The sequence below is a fragment of the Euwallacea fornicatus genome, chromosome 1, assembly GCF_040115645.1.
Source record: "Euwallacea fornicatus isolate EFF26 chromosome 1, ASM4011564v1, whole genome shotgun sequence".
In the NCBI taxonomy this organism is placed as follows: Eukaryota; Metazoa; Arthropoda; class Insecta; order Coleoptera; family Curculionidae; genus Euwallacea; species Euwallacea fornicatus.
This window is the reverse complement of record NC_089541.1, coordinates 8622009-8633247: the sequence shown is the minus strand read 5'-3', so window position 1 is coordinate 8633247 and position 11239 is coordinate 8622009. Positions and strand designations below refer to the sequence as shown.

At 34.5% G+C, this 11239-nt stretch overlaps 2 protein-coding genes across 7 annotated transcripts; both read left to right on the top strand.

Moving 5' to 3' along the window:
* Window positions 1-441: 441 nt before the first annotated feature.
* Window positions 442-3527, top strand: LOC136340363 (TWiK family of potassium channels protein 18-like). The gene is made up of 4 exons (XM_066284412.1): window positions 442-931; window positions 2179-2445; window positions 2500-2702; window positions 2761-3527. The coding sequence occupies exons 1-4, from the start codon at window positions 589-591 to the stop codon at window positions 3439-3441; spliced, it is 1494 nt and encodes a 497-aa protein (XP_066140509.1). The 5' UTR covers window positions 442-588; the 3' UTR covers window positions 3442-3527.
* A 227-nt stretch (window positions 3528-3754) lies between these two features.
* 5PtaseI (inositol polyphosphate-5-phosphatase A) lies at window positions 3755-11186 on the top strand. 6 transcript variants are annotated; one of them, XM_066284352.1, is made up of 9 exons: window positions 3761-4088; window positions 4220-4359; window positions 4779-5009; window positions 5071-5238; window positions 5287-5544; window positions 5813-5974; window positions 6030-6272; window positions 6701-7043; window positions 9532-11186. In XM_066284352.1, the coding sequence occupies exons 2-9, from the start codon at window positions 4303-4305 to the stop codon at window positions 9663-9665; spliced, it is 1596 nt and encodes a 531-aa protein (XP_066140449.1). In that variant the 5' UTR covers window positions 3761-4088; window positions 4220-4302; the 3' UTR covers window positions 9666-11186. The 6 variants fall into 6 exon arrangements, with proteins under 6 accessions (XP_066140439.1, XP_066140430.1, XP_066140421.1 ...); XM_066284361.1 differs by having other exon boundaries at window positions 3768-4088; window positions 6701-6737; XM_066284342.1 differs by lacking the exon at window positions 9532-11186 and having other exon boundaries at window positions 3755-4088; window positions 4227-4359; window positions 6701-9036.
* Window positions 11187-11239: the final 53 nt, after the last annotated feature.

Here is an 11239-nt window from a genome sequence, read left to right as displayed (position 1 = left end):
ACCACTTTCTTTCAGTTCAACATCGACCTCAATAAACCGACCCAAGACAGACACATTCCAACGCATTCCTGAGTGGTTTCTGTTATAAATACCCATAAATTGTTTCACTTGGCACACCGAATCATTATTTTATCCAATATTTAACAGATGGACATTAGATATTTGAACAAAACCTAAATAGAAATACTTTGCTCCTTGCATACTCATATGGCACCGCCCATGCATTCTTAGTATATTATTTTAAGTTCGAAAAGGAAAAAAATAAATGTGTCTTACGGTCAATTACTGAACTGGCACATGGAATCGTGCCAAAGAAGAAAATACTGCATGATTTTTTGATGATTCTCCCTGATGCCTTTAGTCACCCAAAGTCTGTCGAGAAACTCTATATATTTCCAGTTGATTTTCCAAGAAAGCTCCCAAGCCCATGTGTTGGAATTGAAATGTTGGAAACGCAGTCGGTTTGTGGATCAGTTTATGTAGTTTCCGCAGCAGGTCTGGACGGACAAAATAGTTTTGATGCGTTCTAAAAATAAAAAGTGTTTAATAAAATATTTTCCAAGAAATCGAAGTGTTGGCTAGCCCCGAATGGGCACAAGCAGTGCAATGGACACGCCATTGCCCAGCGAGGGCGGCAGCAGGAGGGTCGCGTTTGCCAATAACAGCAGCTTAGCTGGAAAGTCCCTAGACACGACATCAGTAAAATCCAGCGTTCCTTCCCAGAAGAGATATGGGAGGAAAGCATCGGTTTTCATCATCGAACACCTTTCGGACATGAAACATGCAGGACTTGGAATTGGAGAAAAGTTCAATCTGTGGATATATAGCAAGATAAGCTTGCTGAAGAAGAAGTGGTTCACGCATTGCTTCCTTATTATTGTGATGATCCTTTATACCGTCGGTGGCGCCGTGATATTTTTAACTGTAGAAGGTAAATATTTACTATCATACATTACCGCAAAACCAACAGAAGCTTTCATTAAGTTAAAACTTTTAATGATTTCATAAACTCGTCCCAAATAAATCGTAAAAACAGTTTTTATTTTTATGTTGTTGCGAATGACGCGGTTTCAATAACGTCATTTCGCGTCACCTAGCCGGCCATAAGGATGATTTAAAAGACGAATTATCAATATATAAAAAGGACATAAAGGAAAAATTTATATTTAAATTTCGAGTTAATTTTAGACGGAATTTGAATGAGTTTTAGGTGTGGAATGGGTTAAATATAAATGTTTTTGTCAATTTGTGGCCCAGTTGAGGACAAGTACGTAGGTAGTTTCCTAATGATAATCTTGATTACTTTTTTAATGTCAAATCTCGGGTCTGGTGTACAACACAAAAGTTTTGTTTATCCATTACAGCCAAAAATTCGCGATTTTTTCAAAATTACTAACATCACTACTAAAAATATGCTATGTTTCAGTTTTTTCCTCGATTTTATAGCAAGAATGATGTTGCATTCCAATTGATGCGATTCGCACAGTTTGCTTTTTTTTTATTTAAAAAAGTAGAAAACAAATTATTGAAATTTTGAAATTTTAATTTCAAAAAAGTCACTTTTTTCAAACAGTACTTTACAGTTTTTTTTTACTATTTAATTGATTTAAAAAAACGAATACGACATATGTACATCATAAGTATCAAAAAATGATACTTTTTGAGAAAATAGAAAGAAACTATAAATTAATTTATACTGCGTAGGTAATAGATGCATCAACACACCTTTACACGATCAAGATGCTTAATGTTGATTTTGATTGTCTGTTTTGTTCTTTCTACAATATCAAGTTTCTTACACAAAAAAAATACAGACTTTAAAAATATATTAAAGTTATAACTTTCCATATACGGGTGGCGTCAATTCGCAAAGGCAAACCCCGTATATTAAATGCCTATAAAAATAGGATCTTGCCCTAAACAGGACCGACCTTAGCAAGCCTGGCGGTGTGAAATTTTTAATCACCGCCTCCCTGCCTCCCAAGTAAAACGGCTGACCAGGAAACCGGCCGCCGTTCCTGGTTTACCGCCTTGAGCGCTCCTCCAACTTAACTCTTAAGACCGGTACTGTATCTACGATCTACTTAGTTCAAATCGTCAATTAATTTATATGGTTGATTTCCTCGTCAATATTTGCAACATTTCGAATTAATTTCAAATTGTTCTTGATTTTATTAGGCCAAAATGAAACGAAACTAATAGAACGAGACATCGAACTTCAGGTAAAAGAACTCCTCGACGAATTGAGACAGAAATCACTGAGCGTGCCTGATCAATTTTCGGAAAAAGAATGGTCTGGAGAAGCCGCTCGAAGGCTCATAAAATTCGAAAAAAAAATTACCATTGCATTTCAACAGCATCCCTTAGTGGTCTCCCACTTTAGCAGCAGGGTGTGGACTATTTGGAATGCCGTGGTCTATTGTTCTACGCTCTACACAACTATAGGTGAGTGCAGACCCCAGGGATCAGTCTTTTTGGAGTAACAAAAACACCCCATAGGATATGGGCATCTGTACCCTACCACTTTCACAGGTAGAGTTCTGACCATTGTTTATTCCATAATTGGCATTCCACTATTTTTGATTGCTCTTACCGATTTTGGTAAATTATTCACGAGGGCCATCAAGTTTGTTTGGTCTTACATTAGGAGGTTTTTGTACACTAGAAGCTGCAGAAAAGTCAGAAGGACTAGTCGCGTACAGGTACTCTAGCATAGTGTGGATTTAACAACTGAAAAATGTGCTATGATAAGTTTTTTAGGAGATCATCAAAGGAGCCCAAGTGATGTACGAATATGCTACTTTTCGTAAAATGTCTGTCTGGAGAGATCAACCAGAAGATAAATCTGATCCTGCAACTCCGAAGTCGACGGTTATTTCTGAGCCTCAAACTCCGGCCCCCTCAGCGTTCGAGATAGACGATGAGTTCAATTTACCCGTTTCGCTGGCTCTAATTTTGCTGGTGGCGTACATGCTCATAGGGGCAGCTGTTTTCATGGTTTGGGAGAGCTGGGACTTTTTCCCGTCATTCTACTTTGTGTTTGTGTCCATGTCCACGATTGGTTTTGGAGACATCGTTCCTGAAAAGCCGATTTACATGATCCTGTCCATTGTGTACCTTTGTTTTGGATTAGCTCTGATGACTATGTGTATTCAAGTAGTTCAGGATAAGTTGAGCGATACTTTCAGTCAAGCCCAAGCCAAAATCGGGGAAACCATAGGTATTGACGTAGATGAGAATGATGAAGACGAAGATAATAACGATAAAGAGAGTAGTGCAAGAGGGGAAGAAGAGGATGAGAATAAAGAAATTAGCAGTGGTGAAACGAAACAAAAGGAAAATAGTGATGAGGTCACCATGGCCAATGGCGGCATAGAAGGACACATGATTCAAATTGAAGAATCTCCACTTGTTTGGGCCACAGCTAAAATGATTAGGTAACCAGAGCTATTCATCCGAATTGTATCATAATCAATGACTTTTGTCTATAGTATAATTTTTGATAATAATAAATATTATTTGACCAATGTTGAAATAATAACTATTTATGCAACTAGTTAACAAATGCATAATTGAGTGAGATTCTGTGATGCAAGTGAACCTAGGTCCCGCAATGACATGACTTATCCATAATTATATTTCATAATGAGTTTTAAACATCATTTTTGCCAGATGATGAGAAAATCGCAAGAAAGTCAAAAACATAAAATAATTGTTTCTCTAACAAGTGCGGTAAATGAACATGTTGCTTGATTATCAAAAAAACCTAAATTATTTTAATAGTAAAGAGCGACTGGTGCTACTACCGCTCTATATCCAACGTTGTCAAATATCTACTTACTATGTATTTTAGCAGAAACTTTTGACTTTGACAGACCTTTCCATTATTTTCCTCTCCTCTTCTCTTCTCTTCCCTTCACCATAATGTCGATAGTATAGTCAGTGGGAAAATGAAAAAGGGGGTTGGCGAATTTTCCATTACCGCCCCTTGATTTTTCACGATAAGTATAACAACGCACGGGCATAACTTAAAGGCCAGTTTAGATCCCCTTGAACTGCAATGACAGCCAATAATGGCTATAAAATTGGTAAGTATTACCTAGAAATATTTCTGCCAGCCTTTCGGTTTCTAATTTTCTGGGTAAACATTATAATACAGTTTTAAATACAATTTATTTTAGTATTTAGTGAAGTCTATAAAGTGATATCAACAATTCAGCTTTCAGCTAGATAGTTTAAGGGAGAGGCACATTAAACTAAATTTACATCAAGCCAGGACAGTCATATTAGAGCCACAGAATTATGACTGCTGTGCCCGTTTTGCTTGTTACTGCTAATGTAGGGTCAATTTTTGAAGAGGTGAGAATTCCATTCACAAAGATTCTAACATGCTCAGTTATAATCCGATACTTATAATTCCTACTTACATATTTAATGTTAAGAAGACTATAAACCTATTGAACCCTTATAAATCTATTCCATTATTAAGAGAAATGATCAGTGATCTTTGGATTATACCTCTTTTTGCTAAGTTCAGTAGGCACAGTCACATAATAAAGAATGTGACTGAGTATTCTCGAAAATATGCCTGAAAATGTTAAATACAATAGCTGCTGGAAATCCTACTGACAGTACTTAAAAATATTTAATAATGTACGTTAATGAATAAATTACTGAGCAGCCTCCCCTCTAAAAACCAAAAGCCCATTGCTTTCCATTAGCTTTTGACATGTTTTATCATAAATACAAATAATTTTTTATATTCTTATCACTTGTAGCCAAATGAATTGCTGAAATTATGGGCTGACGAATTCTTGTCGAAAATTGCCAGTTTGGATGCCAAATTCATTGCCTTACATTGCCAAGAAGTCGGGGGCAAAAATTATGAAAAATCCATGAAACACGTTGAACGTTTTATTGAAATTCTTTCTAGTAGTACCCAACTGCAAAGTTTCAGTAAATTCAGAATTTTTCTTGATGAGGATTATACCTCGGTTGAACATTTTACAGTAAGATTTCAATAGTTATACTAACCTTGGTTTTGATTAGTTAAGTAAAACTGCATTTCAGGCATTAGGCAATTTATATTTTATTCACAATTCAATTGAAGACGCTTCAATATGGGACTTTAAACTGTCCGAATTTGTCCCCGTCCGGGATGCTAAAACCTTTTCTGGGAATATTGAAGCAATTGATACCAAAGAAAAGGCTAAATTTCCACAGCACTTTTTCCCAGAGGTGTGTGTTTTTGAAATACTAAAATTTTTGCGTAAATTATTTTTTTAGTGTAAATGGTCCCGCAAGGGATTTCTGCGTACCCGATGGTCGCTTTGTGGTACAGTGTTCGATCTAGTCAACATCCACTTATTTCATGATGCTTCCAATCTGGTGTCAATGTCCTCTTATCCCTCAGTGTATTGTCGAAATAGACAGAGGGCATTAGAACACACCCTCTATAGGTTCCATAATGACCCATTAGATAATGTTCCTTATTTTGTGTTTGGGGATTTTAATTTTAGATCTGACAATGAAGGTGTGATTAAGGTAAATTAAATTACACTCAAATTTAAAAAATATTTAATTTTTGTAAACACATGAGTCAATTATTAAGGGATATCTTTCAGCTTAGATTTTCTTTTTCTCTGTTGTTGAGCCGAAGTTTAGTGCATCAAAATAACAACTGAAAATTGGTTGTAACAAACCACTTAATGTAAAGTGATATTCAAAGAAAAATTAAACCATTTTGGTGCATTCAGCTCAAACCGGAGTTCATCGAAGTCGTTATAGACGTTTCAGTAAACAACAATTTCAGAAACTCACGGACGGTTTGACAAAAACTAGGGTTCAGAATACCAAAAATAACGATCAAACTAAGTTTCACTTCAATAATGAGGAAAATAATGTAATACTCAGTATTGGGAAAAAAGAATTTAGTTTTAATGACCATGAAAAGATGTTTTTAAATTTTGAATGGGTAAGGTTTTTAACGGAGTTGGAACTCACTTTTGCTGAAACATTTCTTTTTCTAGTTGAAACAGTATGATAAAGAATCTGAGGCTTTTTCAAGTATTTTGAGGGAATTTCCCATTAATTTTGCTCCTTCATATCCATTTGAGGAGATTATATCCAAAGCAACAAGTTATATGCCGACACGTTGCCCAGCATGGTGTGACAGGGTACTGTTTAGTCACTCAGCAGAGAAAATCATAGAAGAGGAAAACGGCTATGAATATGGCCTGTTGGGTTTGGACACTTGTATGGGAGACCATAAGGTAAGAATTTTATTTTAATGAAAGAGGAGTTAAAGTGACGTCCAGTATTTATATGTAATTTCTTATATGGCCATAAACCTTATAAATCATTACGATCTTGTTTACATCTTCATAATCATTATTCATGTTGGTTTTAACATGAGCCATAGGGATTTCAAAGCTCCACAACTGTTTGAAATTCGAAGCAAAAATGACATCAGCTTTTATTTAAATGTGTTTAACGATGCATGTTTCAATAAAATTTCTGTAGTTGCAGAAGTGACTCGCCAAACAGGGCCATTGCCATGTTTCTTCATTTTTTCTTTGAAATAGCAATAGTTAGTGAGATAATTATGGCCATGGCTCATTAAAAAAAGGAGCGAAAAAAATTGCATTGAAATCCCTAGTTTTTGAAATCCCCACTGTTTACACTTAAATATTATTTCTAGCCAGTATTTCTCAGGATATCTCTAAGGACCAATGCAGGTATAGTTAAGTGTTGTGACCACGCGTTATTCGTTTGCTTGCCCGAAACGTGTCGATGTTGTCGCAATTTCGCTTCTTATACTATAAACGTTGTCGACATGAGCGACTACATAAACAGCAATACGCACCGCTCCTCAAATGACGTTTCCTTCGATTCGTCACTGTTGCATGATCGGGTGACGAAGGGCATGTTCCCGCACGACCCCTACACTCCCGAAAGCTCAAATTCGCGCACTCCCTTGACAGAAGAGATTGACACACAGGAGGAGAGTAGAAGGAGTTCCGTGTCTCCCACGGAACTTAAAAGTAAATTAGAGAACATTATCACTTATAAAGAATACCCGTTGATTACTCAGACTTACGTAGAGGACGAATACTTAGATAGCGAGATAGACGAAAGTAGTAGTCGTAGTTTGAGTACTAGTGGGAATGTTCATGCAGAGGTTAGCGATAGAATTTCAAAGGGTTGTAAAAACAAAACTCGGAAGAGGTATTTAATGTGCTGCTCAGTGGCATGACCTGTACTTAGCTTGTATTGTGATGTGGTTGGTTCTATAAGGTTAGCAATATTTCAAGGAGAAAATTTGTATATCTCATTCGACACAGTGTTTGGCGTCACAAAAACGTATTTTAATTTTAAGAATGAGAATGAAATGGGCTCGCAAGCATCAAGAAAATTAACAAAATTGGTGTCACATTCTTTTTGCGGGTAATTTTGTCAACTCTCCGTTTTCATAAATTTAAATCTAGAAAATAGCTCTTCTTTCACTGCATAGGTACAGGAAATAGGATATGTAACAAGCACAAAGTTATCATTTTTTGCAAGTTCTATACTTTTTCTACGATTACAATAATACAAATTTACGAACGATAAAATACATTTATTGCCTATAAACTTTCTAATCAGTGGGCGTGGTGGGTGTCACGCAAAAGTACGAAAAAAGATAATAGTACGGGAGTTAAAAAGTTGTTACGAGCTAGACTTTTGTAGGAAAAAACTCGATGCTTTTTTGACTAAGTAGGCACCTTTATTATTTCGAAATAGTATAGAATCGAATCAATAGATTTCAGATAAGTAAAAAAATATTAAATATTTGCTAAACTCTACGATTGCTCGTCAAATTCCTGGTAATGCCACTCTTGAGTTCCATCTCTTTTGAGAGTATAAAAATGATTTCACGACTGAATAAATATCTGAATGTGTCCTTAGGGTACCAGCCATATCGAATTACTTATTTATCGTTAGATAGAGCTGTGGTAATTAACTTGGGCAGTTGCACAAAAAGGCGTACTTTATGATAATACAGGGTGCTAAATTTAAACACTATTCTTATTTTAAGAACGTTAGGGCTTATTTGTAAATATGTACTATATTTTGTTCTAGAATTTGAACATGAATGGTCCACGGTCATAAACTAATTTTAGCAAGTAATATATAGATTAAGAACAAGCAAAATACTTGTTCATCGGATTATTTCACTGGCTTTGTATCCACATTACAGCTAAATTTTTAATGCAATAACCGTTTCGATCAAGAAACGCGAATATTTTACAAATTTTGTTTCTATACTTAGTTAGGGTTTATGTTCATGAAAGATATGGAAAAACAATTGAATCGGATAAAAATTTAACTAGGTAATATCTACTTAAACTCGAATATTGATCAATATAGAGGGTGTCTGATTATATTTTGAATATGGTCTTCACAATTAGAAGGGTTGTTATCCAACCTTTGCAGATTCCTACCGAACGAATTATATAAACGAGCCAAAAGAATGCCTTTTCTTTTCAAAAATGCTCTTTAAGCTTCGTTATGATAAAATTCGAGAAATACAGAGTATTCCAGATTTTACGTAATGGGAATTATCTCAAAATCTCATAGAAGTATACAAAGAAAATGCAATTTTTTATTAAATACGACGCTCATAGTGTATAATTAATTGTAGAAAAAGAGTTGACGACAAATCTATGAAACTATAACACAATTTTAAAATGTTTGTATCTATCGCAAGAAATGAAGTTTAGATCCCGTTTAAAATATTTGCAGGCACCCTGTACATCAATAATACTCACCGTGGACGGACAATTTCCGATTATAAAGGTTTGTTGTTAGTAGTTAGAATATAGATAGATTAAGCTTCATTAAGTTCTACTTATTGCATGTAGACTTAAGTATAAACGGTAAGACTGACTTATTGCAATTAGACTTATTGCTTGTCGCCTTTTTGAGCTGCCCTCGTTTGAACTTAATTTTATAATTAATTTTCATTATAGAGATTAATATATTATTTACATAGTGGTTGTTTTTTTTTATTTTGGCATATATAACAGTCTTTAAGGCTTTATTAGAGTTGCTATTTTCATTTTGAATCGTGTTATTGTAGTTTTTAGCAATTTAGCACGAATTTTAATTATGCCAAAGCAAGGACTAAAAATTAAATAGAAAACTCATCATCTTAAGGGTCATTTGAGGCATACCTGCGATATTCTATTCTATTTGATTTAGTATCCCTTTTTCAGTTTTAATATAGAATTTATTTTAAATGTAAATATTTGATATGTTTTATAAGGTGATGAAAGTAGAAATCGTGGTTCCCAAGAAGTTTTCGATTTTTTTTTAATAAAACGAGTTCAAAATGATTAAAAAAGTTTATAATTTTTAACAATGATTTAGTTACTGGAAGGTAAGTGTAGAAAATTTGCTTTAGCTATGTAGTTTTCTTGGTACGTAGTACTAATCTAGTGGTGTACTCTGTTATAACATCAGATTTTCCATCACTTATTCTATTTTCAGGAAAAGCTTGTGACGATACTGTCGAGCAATCACCAAACTTGCAAGATGATGACAAAAATAACGCATTAAGTGACTATATTTATATCCAGAATATCATGCATCCCATGAAAGTAATGAAAGAATCCTCAGTTTGAAGAGAAACAGGGGCACTTATATAGTTTGTTAATTTTGAGACCAAAGAGCTAATACTTAATAACAAATACATTTAAGTTTTTTTTAATGAATTTGTAAGATATTCAGTTATTACCAATATCAGTATCTGGAATATTTGGTGTTGTATAATGTAAGTAGTCAATATAACAGGGTATTTTGATGTATTTCAGCAATCAATCTTATAACAGCCAAGTCTGGCATTCATCAGTTTGTTGGTTTTAATTATTAGTGATGATGAAAACGCACACACTAATCGATTTTTAAATTCATTTCTGAGCTTATATAGCAGTTCTGGGAATCTTGTACCGATTAACTTGTTCAAGCAATTATCCTAATATATTGGTTTGCCATATAGCTGAACAAGTATTGAATTACTTCGAACTTATCTGAAGAAACCACATAAGCCACTCTAGAGAGTTTTCGAAATCTTTTTATCAATTACATGCAATGTTGTTCAGAACTTCCTGAAATATTTCAGGAACGGTTTAACTGAAAGTTACAAAATTTTCTGAAAGGGTTTATATATGATACTCGTTTCAATACAGCGTTTTTGATACGTAAATGAAAGAACTCATAAGGCATAGGCAATATCTATTGACAATGGGATCGTAGGCTTGCATCTCCATACTTATTTAATGAAATGGAAGTAAAGGGAGATGAGATGTGTCATGTCGAGTTCAATCCCTATTTCCTAGGCTACAGCTCTTATAGTTTACCTTATCAGCGCCAAATTAGATAAAGCGTTTGCTCTCTATTAAGCGATTTTCTTAGCCTGACAACCCCCTCAATAAAGTGTATCTATATTATACTCGAAATATTGCGGTGTAGTTGAAAAACATATTCATGCAGTGAGCTGAAAAATGTTAGGACAAATTCCGTAGTCAAAGATCTACAATGTTTGGATGTTAAACATATTTATGTCACCTTTTCTAGCTGATTCTATATTCGTTTCACCATATTCAGGGTGGGCAATTTTTTCTCAGAACACAAGAGATAGAGGAAAATTTTACTGTCAGTGGTTTTTTTTAATGCAAGATTCCAGTTTTTTAAAATGCCTCAAAAGTTCAGTTAGGACATTGCCTGAAGCTTTGCCCATTTAATTTCTCGTATGATTTTTGAGATATACCAACATATACATTATCGATAAGGCCCACCCTGCATACATCACATTTACTTAGTGATCTATCGGCATCAGTATTAAACGTGCGTACTTACACTATTTGTTAGCTGAACATATATTATTCTATCATTATATCTTAATAGAGTGTAAGCTTAAATATTATTACTGTTAGATTCAATGCGATCTTATCGCACTCATACTATCTACTGTATTAGTAATCTATTGTATACCCGGCAGATCCCAGGGTTATTGCGGTATGCTACCTTGTTTGTATGGACCTCTTAAGTTATTTATATGTATGTATGTATGTCTGTTTGTTTTTCCTACAAGAGTCTATTTTTGTTGTGTAATATATTTGAGAAAATATATAAATTGATGTGAAGTGTGTTATGTTTAGGTTCACCATGCCTTGAAAAGGATTTTTCATTATTCCCA